Here is a 20330-nt window from a genome sequence, read left to right as displayed (position 1 = left end):
AGTATAAACGCTAGTGGACTGTTTTCTGTCTCTAGACTTGTTGAACGAGCTTTCTTTGTTTCGGACACTTCTGTAGAGGAGTGATGGTAACTACAATCAAATCGCCAGTTTTTTTCTGTAGCCTAGAACTTATTAAAAGTTCTCGTTCCTTCATCTCATACACACACACCTGCACACATTTACCCTCCCCGCCAACAATAATCTTCTTCCTTTCACTTCAGTACCTGCAGACTTTTGGGTTATCAGAAGTCATAATTTTTCCTCATAAGTGTAACATTAACAATTGAAAATAATGTGGAAAATTCATCAAGATATTAGCATTTTTCAGTGCTGTGGAATCACAAATTTCCTCAAATCTTTAACAACAGAGAGGGCCCTTTACAGAAGATGATAGTTTACACTGCTTATGAAAATATGACTAACTGCTTTTCAGTTCGCATTCGTGTATCAGCAGGGCCCCTTCGGGATGGTGTAAACTTACTCAGCTCCAAATACAGCCTAGTATACTGCTCTGCATTCAAGAGAACCATTTTTTTCAACATGGAAAGTCTTATGGATACAGGAACTTCTCAAACCAGTGTCAAGTTTTCATTGTAAGGAAGTAGCAGCAGTGGTTAAGGTAAGAAAGTTTCTGCTTTTATTGAAAATTTATATATGACTCAGTATTGTAATAAATAAACAGATAACCATTTTCACAAAAAAATGACAGTGCTATGCTAGAGAAGAAAATATTAATTGGGGGATTTACTCATAGTGGCAAGACAGACTTTTATCAATACAGAATAAATATTAACAGCATTCTTGAGCCAATGTTGAGACCCAACAAAATGTAGGAACCAAGCTAGAGGTAATAAATAATTATCTAGAGAAAAAGATGGCGCATTCTCAGATGATAAGACCGTCTTTGTAAACTGATGCATGTCAATTAGTCCCATCCTCATAGCTCACCTTCAAATCACAGGACTGTCTCAGTCTACATTAAAGGGCCATCCTCTAAGGAAAACAGAGGACAGGAACTCTATTATCCTTACAGTGAAATGCAAAACAACTGCAGAAAATCCCACTGGTAAATAGAACAGTTTAATAAGGAGATTGAGTATGATCTAACTATAAAATTTAGGTAACAGAGTCAAGTGTTACATATGGCAGGACTGGAAAAATCATTCGTGACGTTTTTCTTATCCCCCACATCCCCCCCCCCACCATTATGCTATTAACAACAACAAGAACAACAACAACAACAATAACAACAAAAATGTTCCAAATTTTCCTCCCATCAAAAACTGAGGGAAAATAACGAGGGAAGGCTTTTCTTTTCTTTCTTCTTTGAGCATTCTCTTGAATACTCTCAATACCAATCACTCACAAGGTATCTGTGCAAATTTATTTCACATGATTTCAAGGAAATTAACAACTCACACAAAAAAATATCCTTAAACAAAGCTCTTTTGGAGTTCTATTATCCAGAAAGGAGGGAGGAAAAGGGGTAGTGGTGGTCGTAAAGAAGTACAATCCAGCCCCCCAAAATGTTAAAAGTTTACATCAACAACGAGTCTGACATTTTCTAGTCTGGGGACCCAAGAGTAAAATGTTGGGAGACTCTGGTCCGGGTGCTACTGAAGAACACATTTCTCTTCTTTCTTGGCCATCTTGCCTTTGTTTTGTTCCAGAGTTCGCTCCAAATGCTCATCTTCTTCTTCAGCCCTAGAAGTCAAACAGGAAACAAATTTATTTTTCTTCGTGGAGGGCAAAGCCACACTCCCCTCTCACCTCGCAATCCGAGCCCCAGCAGGAAGGGGGCCAGCGCGGGGGGGGGGGGGTGTTGCCCCGGCCCCACGGAGACCTCTGGACTGAACTTCTCGAAAACTTCATGGCCCCTCAGCTGGCGGCAGAGACTCGACCCCCCGACCCCACGGACGACTCACTGCTTCTCCTGCGCGTCCAGGTCCCTGACGAGCGCGTCGCGCTTGTTCACCAGGGCCACCAGCTCGTCCAGCAGGAGTTGCTCGCGTCGCTTCTGGGCCTCGGTCTTCTGCCAGTCTGCAGGGGACGGGAGGCTCGTTACCCACCCGCAGAGCCTCGGCACACCCTCCCCCCCTTCCCGCCTTTTCCAATTTCCTTGTATCTCTCCGCAAACCATGTTAGAGAGCCACTAGATAGTGTTTTAACGGGAGTCTGGCCGTCGTGATGAGCATTTTATCCTAAAACCTAACTATCTAAATCTTTCCCGCAGATGAGCTCGGCTACCGCTGGGCTGGAACCTGCAAGAGACTAGGTGTGAGCCGGTGGCCAGCCGGAGGTGCGCACCTGATTCCGCCAAAGTGGGGGGTGAGGGTGAGTTAGAGGCCCAGAAAAGATCGGCCGGAGAGTTGGGGGAAGTGGGCAAATGAGGGGGCGGGAAGTAGGGATAGGCGATAAAAATCACTCTGAAAAGGCTAGAGAATCTGCTTGAGAACCTATCCTCCTCCCCCACCCCCATGCTCACCCCATACAGCCCATTCTTCGCTAATTTCCTCTTCGCTCTATTTTAGCAGTTGGATGTATCTCACACTGGGCGCCATATGCTTCACAATAACTTTAAAAGTAGTGAATCGGCTAATTAGCATTTTTCTTTGAAGTAAAAAATAAATTTGCTCTGCAATATTACACTGCAGCTCTCGATCGCATCACAGCCAGTTTTCTTTTGGAGAGGTTTGCTGGGTGGTTTAAAATCAAAGCACTTCTGCAAAGGAAAAATTACATACTTCTTTTTGAAACCCCACGTTAAGGGCTGGAAAATCCGATGGCCAGTGTTCTTTCCATGCGTAGGGGCAGGTTTTTTTGAAGGTCTTAGGACCCAATAATATATTTGCTAATCGTCGCTGGTCTGATAATTTCCTTAAGATGAGCAGCCGTTTCGTTTAATAAAAACAGGACCAAATCGAACATTTAAAGCACTTTTAAAACCAATGCCAACTGCTCTCCGGCCAGACTGTAAGGGCTTGTAGCTGTCAATCAACCCCCAGTCTACCCCGCCTCCCTCATTAGGAAGGTAAACAATGAAAAGAAGAAGTAGATGATGAGGCAGATAGCAGAACAAATGAGGACCTAGAGGGAAACAGGACACCAGCTTAAAAAAAAAAAAAAAAAAAAAAAAACCGGGGCCACTGACTCATGCAGCCTCCTCCCCCAGCAAATGCACTTTCCAAAAAACAGAGGAGTGCAATCCTTTCGGGTTTCTCTCTTCTCTCTCCATTGCCCTGGGCAATCATGTTAAAACTCACATGGCTGGTGCTTATTCAGATAAACCTAACAATGCACACCGCTGGTTACCATGTGAATCTTCACAAACCACACAAGAATGTGCTGGTTCAAATCCCCCGGACCCCCTCCAAAGCAAAATTTATTCAAGACAGCAAACTGCTCAGCAGCTTTATGAAAGCAAATGGTGCTAGAGGGAATTCTATCTTGTATTTACAAATTAAAAATTAGATGCATCATCATGCAATAAAGGTTAGAATAGCAGCAAAAAGCTAGAATGGTTTATTCAATTTTACCACTATTCCTTTCTTTATAAGCTCAAATACATACATACATATATATGAAACATGCTATATATTATCCACATTTGATACAAAAATCATACAAGTACATTAAATATCTGGTCACATTACAGTCTTATTAAAATAAAATAAGTGAAATATTCAATAGCATGGGAAGAAGTAAAGAAACTATTACTATGCAAAGTTTTTTCTGAATATAAGAAAAAATAATAACAAAACAGCAAAATTGAAGAAAAGCCATATCTATCACAGTTTTGTCCTTTGGATTTAAATGCAACTGTGGTCAGGAATGCTAGACAATTTTCTAATTTGGTTCTTGCTCTTAATCAGTCTTATTCTACACAGGAGCAAAATTAATAGACACTCCAGTTGGAAGGATCTTTAAGGTCATCTAGTCTAATTTCAGGTAACTGTATTTCTAGAAATATTAACTCAGAGAAAACCCTGCTAAATTTGTAAAAGATTTATAACTAAATTTTAAAATTAGTATGATTATCTGTTTTGATGAATATTAATTTTTCCACTTTCAACCTCTAGAAATCATTCTGATTGTAAGCTTCATAATTATTTACTTCTAAAACATTTTGATAAGAGCTTCACAACTGGGAAATAAATGTCTTCCACCACGCACATAAAAATACAATTAAATGGAAAATAACAAAATTTTCTAAAACCAAGAAAAAAATAAATTTTAATAGACATACAATTTTCTTAAATTGTTCATTCTCTGTACTTGACCAGTCACTTTTAATTAACTAATAATTAGAAATATCAAGATAAGTAAGGCTTTAACAATACGGATGAGAGAAAACTTCTATTTTTTAACCCCTGAAGTATTGAATAATTTAAAAAATCTTAACTTTTTCCTAGCTCAATACTACATTTTCTGTAACTGTAACAAAAACATTTTTGAAGTTATGAATATTTAGCTTATTTTCATCATTTCACAGTCAAATTTAACTGACATTAGAATTTAAAATGCTGCAGCATAAATTTAAGGATTTTTCATATTAAATTTGTCATTGCTATATTAATATCTATTTACAAGATATTAGTCAATTGTAGAGGGAACAGCTATGTACACTAAGTAGATTTTACACTAGCAAAACTACTTTTACTTTGCACTTGCTTTCCCATGGGAGTAAATTTATACACATACACATATATCTGAATGCTGATTTGGGAAATTAAACTATTTTGATGATTTTTAAAAAATTCATAATACCTTTAAAATTGATCAAGACCCATATTTGTATGTTCATGCTTAAATTAAAAAAAAATTTAAATCCCCTTTTAGTAGCTTCACCTAGATGTAATGTCATGTTTTAAAAACCTGCCTGTAAGTTTATATGTTACCTGTTACGCATTTTAAGAAAGGATTACTCACCTATAACACCAGTCACAGCTAGCTAGATACATTGACTTTGACTTGAACAGACTACAATGTGGCTTCTGATTAATTTAAAGATTCCAGTGTACTTTTGCTACAAAAGCCATATCCTCTTGCAACAAATAGGATTAAGTTTTGATGCTGCATTTGAGCCAAAGTGTTGAAATAAAGAGATTCTATTTATGTCCATCTGCACTGAGCTGTTTTGTTAATTTAAAAATCTCTTTTTTATATATAGGGCCAATTATTCATTCCCTGATTCAGTTTATTTGCTGAAGTTGATAATTACCTTGGAAAAAAGGCAAAAGAAATACCTATAAATACTTTGATAGAAAGGACCTAAAGTTCCTGTAGTAAACCTTCAACCTTGCCACTATAAATAAGCCTGGCACTTTGATGAAAATTAACACTAGTTTTGTAAAGAGCACATTGGGGGATTGCAGTCAAGTCTTATCTTTAGTTCCAGTCAACTAGCAATCCTGAAAGAGTTTGCATCATCATCAGAGCAGGCCATTTGATAGGATTCTACTGCTGTACCTAATCAATCTATGGAAGACTGTGGCTGTGCTGTGTAACAAAGCTAAAATAGATTTACAAATGGGGTTTTAGGGGATAAGCTCCTCCACAGGATTACATATTGATTTTAAATATAAAAAGCTTATCATATAAACCATAACTACAAAAATAGTGAACCTATGCATAAATCCCTTTAGAAGAGCACCCACTTCAAACTCTGAGCCAAGAATAAATCAAGATGTACAAAATCCTAGAGAAGATCCATTTCTTGTGCAGAAAATGAACACACCACTTTCTAAAAGCCCACCCCAATGTGTGCAGAAATGAATTTATCTTTCCTGAGGGGGCATTAAATAATCGGGAACAAAAAAACTATAGGAAAAGTAAGTATCCAAAAGATGTTTGTTAGCTTAAGGGATCCTACAACTTAGCTCAGTAGAGTGAAACTCCTGCTATGAAAAACACCTCAAGGGAAAAAAAAGGCAAAAACACGCCAAAGTGATTATGGATTTTCAGAAGAATGGATATATTGAATTTTTTTTCCCTCTCAAACCAAGCTGTTAATATTTCTTTCAATGTGCTATGTGGCTATTAACATTCTGTGCTTTCTCCTGGTGCAGATTTATTTGAAAAGATTTTAGTTTATTTATTAGAAAACCAACTTATGGCTACCTAGTAGAAGAGATGGGGACAAAAAGAGGAATGAATGAACCTTAAAACAAAGGAAAGCAAAACAACACCAACTAGCATTGCCTATTTATGTGTTTTTCTGTGGGTTTTAATATTTCAAAAGGCTACTGAACTGCATGTGTGCACATTCTAAGGGCTGACTCAGAGGACACTGTGTTCACAGAACTGATCGTCACAACAGTCAGTACCTGCCCAGGACATCCCAGCCCATGCACTGCCCAGGCTAGTGGGAGAGGCCTCTTATGAAAAAAGTGCCATTTATTTGTCATCAACAGGCTACTTTCTTCCTCAAATCTCTTCTTTCCCTCAACCGGCCAACAGAAACTGGCACCATCACTTATGGGACAATGACTTTAATTAAAAAACAAAACAAAACAAAACAAAACAAAACTTCAAAAGCTATCAATTGTATTAAAGGTGCTTGAAAAACACCTTTTCCCCTTCTTAAAAAAATATGACTTTGCACTGATATGTACAAGAAGAAGAGGCAGATAAAATGTTCAATTATTCACGACTGTAGGTTTGGCATACAGGCATAGCACTACCCATAAAAATGAGATCTTTTCTACGTGTCATGCCCCTCCTTTTAAGATGGTATTTGGTAACATAACTGGTTTGGGGGAAGAAACAATATCTGCCTTAAAAGTCAACTGTATTGTATCAAGTTGTATTTTAGGGATAATTTAACTTACTATACATGAGAGAGTGTTTTTAATACTCTATATCGAGCCTAATGTATAATGAATCTATAAAGAATAAACTATGTAATGAGTCAGACATTTTACATAATATATATACATACATTTTATGTCACCCATACATATATATACCATATAAATAGTATCTATTATACCCACTTTTCAAATATTTAGCTTTCCAATCTCTTTTAAAGACTACACCATGACTACAAAAATTGTATCAAGAGGAAAAATACATTTTAGCATACCCATGCATTTTATTTCAATGGCAAGTTTTACAGAACTTCTTAAATAATTTTGACAAATTTTTAGTCATTATCAATGTATAATTTGCATCTGGAAAGCCATTTGAAGGAAATTAGCTATCTGAAGCCTTTAAAATAAAGTAAATCTGATTTTTAAATGAGGATATACAACACTGTCAGTCCTATTCATCAAATGAGACTACAGATTAAAAGTAATGAAAAATAAAACTTTTATACGTATAAGATTATATTTAGATAAATAGTATATATTCTATTTAAACACAATATTAATTAAAATATTTTTTAAATATACAGTTTCATTTGGCTTTCCCTTACAAACTTAAATTTCTAGTTTCTAAACTAATTAGAACTGGCTTATTATGGATCAGGTACCTTATCAGGTAAAGAAGGAAATTACTATGGACAGTCAATGGGTTAAGAGGTCAATATAGAATAGGAAAATCAATTTGCATTGATTAGACAAAAGGTCCATTTTACAGAGCCCAAAGGATTAGTTTTTAAGCAGACATCTTTGAACTACAAGACATTTTCAACTAAAAGGCATAAGGAGAAGTGCATTCTTAAACATGTAAGAATTTTTTTAAAAAATCATATATAGTAAATGGCATAGTTAAGCTAGCTGATGTTAACTGATGTTATGAACGATGCTTAGGATTACTATGTAATTCATAGAAAAGCTTTATGGAAAGTATGAAAGTGTTTTATTTATCTCCTATGTCAATCTTTGCCTGAATATTCACTTAACAGGCGTTGGAATCTTAAGAACTATAGTGGACCGCAGACATATTTCCATGTTGACATCAATTAACTATTAAGGTAAAATTTAGAGTCTGATGTGAAAAATCAAAATGATAAATCTATCCCTACCTCCCTCCTGGAAACAACCTTAAATTTCACACAGTAAAATGTAATTAAATCATTTAACTTCTTGTATTTTCCATTTTATGGACATTTCAGCTTACTGACAAAGTAAGACAATTTTGTGTTTAATAGTACACATAATGATTATCTATCTGAATTAGGGTTCTTAAGTTTTATGTGACTCTTGCTTTCTAACTCTAAGGCATTCATCTGTAATTCCTTTTGGTCCCTAGTCAGGCCACACCTAGTGAGACCAGAAGTGTATTACACTCTTTAAATCTCCTTTGACAGCTGACACTTCACATACCTCTCTCCATCATAGCCATTTCTTACCTTCAATGGCTAGCATTGCCCGCAATTCCCGATTCAGCAGCTCATACCGTCGTTCTAAATCATGCTCTTTTTCCCTAGGCAAGTTACAAAAGTTCATCAATATGCTAATTACTAAATCATTAAACACTTAAAAGACCCTTTAGGTTACATTGATTTTAGGACTCATAACTGACTTTTCTCTTTAACTTTAAGCTACTCCAAACAAATGATACACAAACCTAAAACCTTCCTCAGGTTGAATATTTACTAGTGCTATTATTTTTCTCCTTCAATTTTGAATTGCACAAAGGTATATTTTAATCTTCAGATAAGTAGTCTCATTCTTCAATGCTTCTTGTGTTAAGTGCCAGGTATAAGACTATTTTGTAAAATATTTTTCATAGCTCACTATAAACACTCGTATCTGGAACGCCATGTAAAAAGAATACAAGAAACATGCAAGTACTACTAGTGTAAATTTAATACAGAGACAATTAAAAATCCAGGAGGATTTAAGTTTTGTGCTTCTTCATAACTCTTTTTATCAAGTTCAGGCATGGCAGAAATGACAAAAATAGAGGTTTTCACTAAAATAAAACATGTAAGCCTGCTCCTTCCCACACTAGGTGGCATAATATAAGAATACTGCTAGTGAACAAAAAGAACACACATTAAATCCTACAGTGAACTAAATGCTAAAGACCAAGAATGCTTACATTTGGTCTGGTCTCCGTTTTACTGTACACAAAAGTGATCTTTTTATGACTGGAGGAACTACCCAAATTTAGGGTAACATCATCTGTAGAATACAAATGTACTTTTGTCCTTATTAAGAGTTATTTTTATTTTTAACTTAAAATGTGAGGTTAAATAAACTTCAATTTTATTTCTTTTGTCCTCTAACTCTTAATATAATCCAAATCTCCTTTTTGTGCACAAGGGCTTTATTTCTTAAATACAAAAATTGTTTATATTCCTTGGCTTTCTATATAATAAACTTTTTTCAGTATATATCACTATTTTTAAAAACTTACTGTTCAGATGAGAAATGATTATATACTCTTTTTAATTTTTATTTTTATATAAACTATACTGTAATCTCCAAGGAAAGAAAAATAATAAGCCTAATAAATAGGACATCCTAAAGAAGGCAATGACAAAAAGCCCAAGATTCATCAGTGTGTTAGGAAAAACAAGCATAGTCATGGGTACTTACAGGAGAGAAAGCTGGTTCATTCTCCTTATTAAGGCATTTTTCTTATTAACCAACATAAACCATTCCTGCATCATAGCTTCTTCTTCTTCTGTGTTCCTTCCTGTAATTCAGTGAATTATTTATCTGACATTTTATAATCCAAATAATAATTTAGCACAAGTATTTTTTTTTAACATGAAACATATTTTAGGTACCCCAATAGCACAAATTAAACTGTTTATAATAACATAATATTGAAGTCCAGGGTCTGAAAAAAGAAATCAACATCTAAAAATTCATAAGCCAATCTTCTAAAGCTGGTATTATCCAGGATGTATATTTCAGTCCCCCTGAACATATCTACAGATCAAACTAACATTAAGTACAGTTAAAAAAAAAAAAAAGTGTTCCAACTTTTAAATCCTCCCCAGAGGCTGATTTGTTATTATGTTTCAATGAGGAACTCATGGTGCTGACAGACATACGGTCATGATTAAAAACACACACACACACACACACACACATTAAAAAATCATTATGAGAATTATAGGACTAGCAGGAAGATCAGAGAAGTCCAGAGATTTCATGAAAGCTTCCAATTGTAACAACTTGCTTTTTTTCTTATTTTCCTCCCCAAAAGTAAACTAAAGATATATGTTCATATACCATTCTGGAACTCATCATCTCTAATAGGGCAAACACATACAAATTATTTTAAATACATTGTAAATGACCAGGCTACAAAAAATGCCTATAGCTATCCGTGAAAAGACACATTATAAGGAAAATAATAATGTTCAGTAAATCACAAAACATTTCAGCAGAGAGAAGATCTAAAATTTAGAATTCACTGATTGCACATTTAAAATTCACCTTCTATCATTTATAACACTCCCCACCAAAGACCAGTATATCAAGGGCTATAATGTATATTATATATTTATTATTGTTCATGTAGAAGTAGGCCACAACCACACTCAAGAAAAATATTAATTCCCTACCTTCTTCCCATCAAATTATACCTAGTCATATTTATAATTCTTTGACTTTCTTTTTTTCTGAATTTTCTGAATTTTTCTTTTTTTCTGAATTTCACCCATGATTGGTTTATTGTTTTGCTAAGCCATTATTTAATACTTCAGTCCCACTTCTGTATAGATGCATAGGGCTAACTTAAATACCTAGCAAAAAATAAAATATTCTAGTTTCATTTTCTTTTTAAGCAAGACATTTTCTTTTAACTTTCAAACACACGACCAGCCCATTTTAAAAATTCAGACAATAGATACCTAAGAGAAAAGCCAAGTCTTTCACCAACCCCTCCCTCTCCAATTCCCCTCTCCATCTCCATCTCCTTTCTCCAGAAGTAAGTACTTCTACAATTTAGCACCTCTCCTTCCAGACCACACAGATTACTATGTGTATCAAACACACACATATACCTTATCTATAGACACATACAGGTTTTTTTTCTTTAGCACAAGTGAGATCATATTATATATTGCCCTGTGATTTGCTTTTGTTATGCTGTTCAAAGACCTACCTCATTCTTTTTAATACTTGCATATATCATGGGTGTGCCACAATTTATGTAACTATTTCCACAACAGAAATCTGAAGAAATTCTTAAAATGGAAATAGAATATAAAGAGCTAATGACTATTTTCACGTTAATAGAAAGCTGAAGAAATTTTTAAGAATGGAAATAGAATATAAAGAGCTGATGATCTGTGTGCAAAAGATTTAACATGTACTTCAGAACATCTCTATAAAATAGATATCTGTTGTTCATTGTTAGGGAGAATAGTGAGGATACGTGCCTTTATTAAATGCTATTAAAACTTTATGGTATGAAGCAGACGTAGGATAGATCTTTTTTGGAGTATGAACAAAAGTCTTTATTGTTTTACAGTATTTTTAATCTCTCTTTTAGGGTAGCTGGTTTTGTATTCACTTTGGACCATGTGATGTCTTGACACTGGTCATGTGATACAGGCTGTGATAGGCTGCGATACGCACAAATCCCTGGGTAGCAACAAAAGAAGAAAGAGTAGAAAGAAAAAGCTGAGAAAAAGCTTGCAATTTGGAAAAAGGCCAATTGTACCCTGGTGAAGGCCTTTTTGATCAGTGAAATGACACATGTGTGCAATATTAATAGGTGCAGTTTTTATGATATTTTATTTTCTGATTAAAGACTTAGTTCTTGTGTTCATCACATAAATGGCTTCTAAAAATATAGATATATTAAAACTTTGTTTTGAGTTTAACTTAACCTATAATTGAGGCTTTCAGCAATACTAGAAGCAACCAGCCTACTCTTAAATTAGCATCATTTTCTTCAATGGAAGACTGCTTCCTTGAGAATAACAATATTGATATGGTACTGTGTTATTTTCAGTTTAACTCCTGCCTAAGATTTCTAGGTAAGAATAAAAGATACCCATCCCCTAATTGTTAGGAAATGACTAATATAAGAGTCTCATGTTTCAAAAGGAAATAAGCCTAACAATAACAAATATTTAAAGACACATTACACTCTGCTACATAGATTATATAAATTAACTGAAAAAACATATTTGAGGTTAAATCAATTCTGTATCACTAACTCCTTATCCGAGATAGTATACAATGATGGAAATCTATACTTAGCTTAGTAATAAAAAAACTAAATTTTCTTCTAATACATCATTACATTATTGTTTTTCAGGAATTAAAAAATTTTAAATTTAAAAAGCTTTTAAAAGCCAGTAAGTTGAACCATTACAAATTAATCCTGACTTTAATAACTGGTTAAAGACCCCTTTAGCTTTATAAGTAACAAAAAATATTAAAGCCTGTGATCACAGTGAGCTTTTCTCATTTCTCCTCTAACCATTTGTTATTTAATCCAATACTAGTAATCCAATTTGTCCATCAGACTTTTAAAGGGCAGAATGCAACTTCCTCAGCTTAGACACTTTTCAAAGTACAATATATTTTTCAAATGAATGCTGGATGTTTCATTTTTCCCAACTGTTCCTAGCTCTAATGCATGAGGAAAAAAAGAACAAGATGAACATTGTTCATACTGATTAAGTAAGAGCTCATTAAAGAGCTGTCAGTGCGGTACTTTGAATATGCATGAAGCATATAATCAGATCTAGTACCGTCACTAGAGGAGAATACGGTAAGTACAAAGGATTGATTTAATTACTTAGAGTGGGCTGTGGTGGTAAAGCAGTCTTGTTAGTGCAAAAAGAAAAAGAGGTTGTATTCTGGCACTGTTAGAAAAAAGGCAGTTTTAGCTTCTGCCACAATACATAATCTCAGAATAAAGCACTTTACATTGTAGCTTAAAATGAAGACTGTCATTATTTTATAAAATGACCATAAATCATTTTATCTTGTTTAACCTCACCTGGTTAACTACACGTCTTTCAAAATCATCTTTAATTTGTAATTACAACTACATTTTTGTGATCTTAGAGTGAAATACGGATACTTTTTAAAAAAAAAATCTCAACTTTTTTTCAGTTTCATGAACTGAAAAATTCAGAACATATACAATTGAAGACCATTTTGAAATAAAAAATAACAAAATACTACAGGTCAGTATACAATTACTGAAATGTAAAAACATGGCTGGATTGTTATACTGCATTTTAAAACACAGTGCCTCATGTAACTATACTACAAATAACCTCACATTAACATTTTAAAGTATTGACCAATGAATACAATCTCTGGCCATATTTTTCCTACTTTTTTTCCCCTCAAAGACTTCTGTTTTTTTATTTTGTCTCTAGGAATGTAACGTCTTTTCTGACATCACAATCTCTTAACATCGGTTTTTTCTTTTAACCAATTACTAAGCAGCTGGGATATGATTTGTAAAAATTATGAAATGATCAAGAATGATAACAAAAGCAGGAAAAGTAACCATAAATATGACTTCAAAACCACTTAACAGAAAGCAGCATAATACACAGCACTACATACAGTATAAATACTTAGTAAATGCAGGTTGACTATAGCAACCATTTTTATATTTCATCTCCTCCAAAAAATGATTCAAATTGAGTTAAGATTTAATTTCATTCAAGAATTCACTCATTCATCCAGCAATATGTATGTAGCTTTCATTTACTTTTTCAGGAGCAGTATTTTCAATGTAAATTTTTAAACAAATAAAAGTGGTATCAAACCCCTAAAATTATGAATCATTTATTCAAAAAATTTCTACTAATTTACTTTTCCTAATTAATCTTTCACCATAAACTCATTATCTATTTAGAAAGATATGTTTTTAGACTGAATTCTTATATAAATACAAAATAAGGAACAATATAATTTTACCCAAACAGAAGATGAATTCAGTGGGAAAGAATGAAAACACAAAGATGTAGGCTGCTGTTGTACATATAAACAAATTCAAGATTTTCTACCATGAAAACATTAAGGAATGCTGAAATCTTGCCAGAGCCCCATAGTGGAGATGGCTGACTAGTGATCCATATGGCCTTTAAAGGACACAACATAACAAAGCCAAACCAAACATAAAAACAAAAAAGTCTCCATTACAAATTGTCCTGATGGTATGATAACACCAATATGATGACCTTTTGAAAGACATAATATATTACAGTAGAGAGACATACTGGTACTGGAGAAACATATTCTAATAACAAAGGAAGTGAAATCTCATAGATCTCTCTAATGGACAAGAAAGATGAATTTACTGTAGTTATGTAGAATCATAGGCACATGAACTCCTAAAGCCAATACTCCTGCAGGACTGCAGTGCATCAGTTTTAGAAAATATTTTAAACTTAGGAAATAGAGCTTATTATTATGAAAATAAATTTTACTAGATAAGCAAATAGCTGATAAATGTTTCCACCCCAAGAATATCCTCAAACAGCAATCAATGTAAATGAAGAATATCATAATCTTTATTGATGTTTTCAGCAGCAATTTTCTTAAAACTATTTGCTTAACATGATATATTCATTGCAGTATTAAGAATATAAACTTTGGGTTGCTGGGGTGAGTGGGGTATGGAGAGGGTGGTTGGGTTATGGACACTGGGGAGGGTATGTGATATGGTAAGTGCTGTGAAGTGTGTAAGCCTGACGATTCACAGACCTGTACCCCTAGGGCAAATAATACATTATATGTTAATAAAAATAATTAATAAAAAAAGGAATATAAACTTTGGGGAAAATCCTGTCTCCTTTTGTTGCAGTAAAATAAAAACTAACGCACTCTCTCAAATACCTTTAATTTACCCATTTGGTAAAACAGATTCAGGGTAACATCTCTCTACAGATAACTTCTGACAGACTTCTAGCATGTACTTCTTTTTTTTTTTTAAAGATTTATTTATTTATTTATTTGAGAGAGAGATCACAAGTAGGCAGAGAGAGAAAAGGGGAGAAGCAGGCTCCCTGCTGAGCAGAGAGCCCAATGCGGGGCTCGATCCCAGGACCCTGAGATCATGACCTGAGCCGAAGGCAGAGGCTTAACCCACTGAGCCACCCAGGCACCCCTAGCATGTACTTCTTACAGGAAGAGGTATAGACAACTTTACCGAAGTTCTTCCTCCATAAACCTAGACCTAAAAAGAAGCTACTTCTGAAGGGTGGAAATTAACAGCGGTCTTCTTGTATCAACTCCTTAATACAGTCTGAGTAGTCTTTTTTTCTGCCAGAGGTCTGTGCTAGATTTCTCAAAGGTAAACCTGGCACAAACTTAAAATAGCAAAAAATAAAAATAAATTTAAAAGCATGGAAGGAGTTATCATGGGAAAAATTGTAACTGAAAAATTCTTTATATTTACTTATAGTTTAGTATTTTAAGTTATATATGGGATGGATGTGGACCTATTAACTTTTCAGTGCTAAGAGCATGTAAAGGTATTAACATGATCCACATTTCAGGTAATACATGACTATCTTGGCTACCTACAAAGAGGCACTTGACTAAAGGTAAAATGCTCAGAATATAACTTTAAAACTGTATTTACTTTTTAAAGGTATATTTAACATATTTTTGTAAAATAAGATAAAATAGTGAGTCACTTTTATAGGCATCATTGAACCAAACAGACTATTGTCTACTTAGTGAATCAATTAGGCATCCTGTAATAAGGGGAAAACTTGAATTGTGAGCCATGCTTACAGATGGATAGCTTCCCCTGCCAGTTCTCCCCTCTCTTGAAGCCCCTTTTGTTTGGACTGCACCTGGCGAACTCCTCTCTACACACACCCCCCCTCCCTTGTCCTACGGCCTTCTCACAGTCATGTCATGGAAATGACTTAAAGAGGGGCTCCAGAAGTGACAGAGACATTAATGTTAAAGACAAACATGAAGAGTTGGATAAAATTATTTCTTGAAAAATAAGAGTGGACAGGAGCAATTATTTCTAGATTAATGTATTTAAGATGTGATTTTAAATATGTATATTTATATAGCTAAATTAAATTAAATATTATAAAAGATATTTCCAACCTTCTATATATTTAAGTAAGTCAAGATTTCTGGGGGCAGGGGGAGGAATCTTCTCATTGGGAGAATAAAGGTCTGCTTTTTTTTTAAAGGTCATTTGGGTAATTTTTTTTTTAATAGGGTGGTCTGGGAACCCAATCCACAATTTTAGTATTTTTATGGAAATATTCATAAATATACTGAAATGATTCATAAATTAACTTCAGAATAAAGATCCCTTATAAATTAAGTACCACATTTATGAATGTGTTTACTTGTATTAATTCTGGGGAACTTCTGTGGATAAGACTATAAATTCTGGTAAGGCTAAGCATAACATATAATTGTACTGTCTATAGTTTCTGTGGCTGGTTAGAACCATCATCCTGAATATGATGCAAATAAGATGAACATTAAATCTGCATCCAAAATGGCTCTTCTTCCAGTTTGACTAAAAAAAAAATTAACTGAGCTCCTTGATCTTAGACTAATTAACCTCTCTGGTCCTGTTTCCATTTCTATAAGGGTAATCATTTTGCTTACCCCATATGATTGTTAGAGGAATTAAATGAAAAAAAAATCTATGTAAAGTCTTTAGCACAGTACCTGAGACTAAAAATGCTAGCTATGATGATGATAATGAAGAAGGTGATGGTGGCATATGCAGCCCTGTGCCAGGAAATGGAGATAACAGAAATGACCAAGATGTGGCTTCTCTCCTCTAAAGGGCTCATGGTTTAATGGGAGAGACACATAATCAGGAATACCAAGAGTGAGGGTCAATTTCTAAACAATTCTACAGACACTATATTTTAAATCTTCGTTAGTCATAACAAATTATATAGTTAGTATAGTTACTATGTCTTTGGTCATTAGCAGAATAGGTGAAAAATGTAAGTGAATCAGTATGAACTCATTTCTGCAGCTGGAGAAACAAAGTGAATGCCCTATTGGGTCATCTGTGTCACTACTGCATACAAAAGATGGTCACAACAATGGCACTATAATGTGGCTGTGTTCCAGGTAATGAGAGTCTAGGTATTTGCAGGCTGTTAGGGATTTAAAAACAAAGATCAGAGAATATTGCTTAATATCAAAGACTAAAGAAGGTAAATTTTAAGATTGAAAATTACGGACTACTAGAACACATTTAAAAGTTTACCAGTTATTAAAATACAGAAAAAATGATAATAACAGTTTGACATAGAAGTGGATGTAATTTTAAGAAAAGAAAGCCCTCAACAAGAAAAACTAAAAACTAAAGTAAAAACCTTCACTGAGAAACTAAGTTTTCATCATTTTTATAGAAAGAGATTTTGATATTAAAAGCAAAGCATCTTTAAAATCAGCTTATAAAATTGGCAATGCAGATGAAATAGCTGATTTACTAAATGCCAGGTAAGAATGAGATAAGATTCTGTTGAGAATGTGGAAAACTAAGTATGTATCATTGTTAAAATATAGAGAGACAAACCAGGTAGACATGCTCTAAATAGGCTTTTTTCCAATAAAGAGTTTCTCCAAAGTTGTATTATGCAGTCAGTTACTCTTTTGGTAAACCCCTCTTGGGTTGTTTAAAGTGTTTAAATGTCCTTTAAAAATCATACCCACAGGGGCGCCTGGGTGGCTCAGTGGGTTAAAGCCTCTGCCTTCAGCTCAGGTCATGATCCCAGGGTCCTGGGATCGAGCCCCACATCGGGCTCTCTGCTCAGCAGGGAGTCTGCTTCCTCCTCTTTCTCTGCCTGCCTCTCTGCCTACTTGTGATCTCTGTCTGTCAAATAAATAAATAAAATCTTAAAAAAAAAAAATCATACCCACAGTGTTTCCAGTGCCTTCAATTTCTGATAAGGGATGAATTCAACCTCTAACCTCCAATGCACTACCCACACAGTAACTTCCTCTTCCACTTTATACCTTCTTTAATCGTGCTTGGGTTCAGATAACCTAGTAACACTGGGATATATCTTTCCTTATGTACTTCTTTAACATCTTTATGTGATGAGGGAGAGTAGAAGGAAATTTAACCTATCCCCTTCCAGTCTATGGCAACATTCAGTCTCAAAACACAGAAGCCTGATCAAAACGGGACACTGCAGAACCATCTCCAGCAGCACTCTGGCCTGCACAGAGCTTCAGAAATTGTGCAACACTTTGAACCAAAAGCAATGAATGCTGTTTTTCTAGACTTGACCAGGGGACTAGTGTGGATTTCAGCAACTTATCAACTCAACCGATGTCCCTTAATCTTCTCAGTGGAGCTGTTCTCTTCATCATGGTACACAAGTGACATTCATGATGGACTTGTACCCAGTGTTGTTTCCTGAATTTCTGGGAACAATGTCTCACAGAAACTACTCTATATAATATCTCTCTTTCATCAGATCAGTGACAACCAGTAACTTTCTCATAGGCTGGGAATAATAATGATAATTATGATGATGATAATAGCATCAAATATTTAATGAGCTGTATAACTTAGGGCTAGCTAGCTAGAACTAAGCCTCAAATCCAGGCAGTCTGTCTAGTAAACCACCACTCTCAGCCACCCGACCTGACACTCACAGGGTAACCGGTCTTAAAAGAACAGGCCCTTTATTTAGAATTCAGGCCAACCTTGACAAAGCCTTCTGAATGGCTCTGATAAGCGAAATGGCACAAACTAAACAAAACAAAGCAAAAAGCAAACCTTCAAATCTCTGATGAACAAACAAACAAAAACCATTCTCTTCCTTAGTTCATCCATTAGTAGTGGGGATTTTATTTACTCTTCCAATGTAGGCCACTGGAACTTCACAATGATCTCAGAGCAGTTCTTCAGGGGATGTCAAGGGGAATCAGCCTTTCTTCCTATGCACGTATATCCTTACGATCCTTGAATTATATAGGTCAGTACATAATGCCTTCTAGAACCATGATTCCAGGGATAGACCTGTTCACTTCTTGGACAACTATAAACCAATGTGATTCCATTTGAGCATTTGAAGCATCTGTCAATGAAAATGGCCAAATGTATTCAAGTTCCAGCTCTGCTCTCAAGGAGCTATGGGAACTCGGATAAATTAATCTCCCTATTCTTCAGTTTCCTCATTTGTAAAAATGGAAATAATAATACTACCTTAGCAGCAGGGGTTCTATGAAGATTAAGTAAGTTAATATATGTAAAACACCCAGAACAGTGTCTGGCATATAACATTATTTAATCAATGTAATGGTGGCTGGTTTTGTTATATTGCTATTGCTGTCTTCTTTCTCTCTCTCCTTCTCACTATCTCTCTCTCCACATACACACATAAAGGAGCCACAATCTTTATTTAAGCTTCAGGGTCTTCTTTATTTGATTCCTGGGATTACTGATGGAGCAAGGAATGGTGATTTCTCCTGGCAGAGTCATACAACCTATGCAAACACCAGAAAAGCCTGCCCGCAGAAGTAAACATTGGGCAATTCGGTGCAAATCTTGAGATGTTAGCTACATTGAGCAAGAAATTTCTGTCTTTACATATCCATTTCACCGGGGAAGTCATCCTACCATCATTTTAAGCTTCTCATTCCCCTCAAGTATGGAAGCCCATTAACTTACCTATTAGCCATTTTTCTTTTCTTAAAGGATCAACAGAAATGCAAATCCAATATGAGACATTCCCTTTTCCAAGGTTACACGTTCTGTTAAGTCTTTTTCAAAGATACCCTTGGTAATAGCAGTATCTTGTCAGAAGTTCCGAGAAAATAAAAATCCAGTGTGTAACTCCCAGAATCTCTAGAATTTCCAAAGATGACTTTCAGATTTTTCTTCAACTTAATCCCCAAGATATGTTCAATTCCCCTTTTTATCATGATAGACATATTTAGATACCCCTTAGCCTGAAGAACATCATGCTACCTCCCAACAGTCCCTTTCAGATTCTTGCATAAGTCTTATGCAAGACTTCAATCTCCAGCAGTTAGCTATATGTCCTTCTATTATGTTGTATGTCCTCTCTCTTTCTCTCCAAAGCTGTAGCTTATTTAAAAAGGGTTAGAGCTATCACATCTAACACACTTTACCTACATTCCCACCCAAAGTCATGGTCAACTCCAAGTGTGTTTAGTCCTCACAATGCTTCTGTTAATATTATACATTTCAAAGTTGAGCAAAATAGCTACCTAGTCAACAATGACAATTTTGCAATATTCACTATAACTTTATTTATTAACTTTTTACTTAGTTTCAAAATAAGTACTTAAATTAAAACAAATGGTATTAAAAGTTTGAAATTTTAGCTACCCCTAATTTTATTCTCATGAGAAAATAAAATATTTATGACTATTTTAATAATTCATTTCTGTGGAAGGTTATTTATACATAACAGAAAACTGCTATTGTTTAAAGCACTGAAATGCATAATAAATTCATTT

At 34.7% G+C, this 20330-nt stretch overlaps 1 protein-coding gene across 4 annotated transcripts in view; it reads right to left on the bottom strand.

Annotated features, from left to right (window-relative positions):
• Positions 1–616: 616 nt before the first annotated feature.
• EHBP1 (EH domain binding protein 1) overlaps positions 617–20330 on the bottom strand; it is a 339190-nt gene continuing 319476 nt past the window's right edge. For all 4 annotated transcript variants that reach the window (XM_080813773.1, XM_080813775.1, XM_080813772.1 and 1 more), the window contains 4 exons: positions 9492–9591; positions 8297–8370; positions 1926–2040; positions 617–1704 (listed from right to left, as the gene is read on the bottom strand). In XM_080813773.1, the coding sequence (XP_080669899.1) occupies positions 1614–1704; positions 1926–2040; positions 8297–8370; positions 9492–9591 (380 nt within the window). In that variant the 3' untranslated portion in view covers positions 617–1613. The remainder of the gene's footprint in view (positions 1705–1925; positions 2041–8296; positions 8371–9491; positions 9592–20330) is intronic.

The sequence above is a fragment of the Martes martes genome (genome assembly GCF_963455335.1).
Source record: "Martes martes genome assembly, chromosome: 9".
Lineage (NCBI taxonomy): Eukaryota > Metazoa > Chordata > Mammalia > Carnivora > Mustelidae > Martes > Martes martes.
Note: the sequence above shows the minus strand (reverse complement) of the source record. Positions and strands in the feature narration are given on the sequence as shown.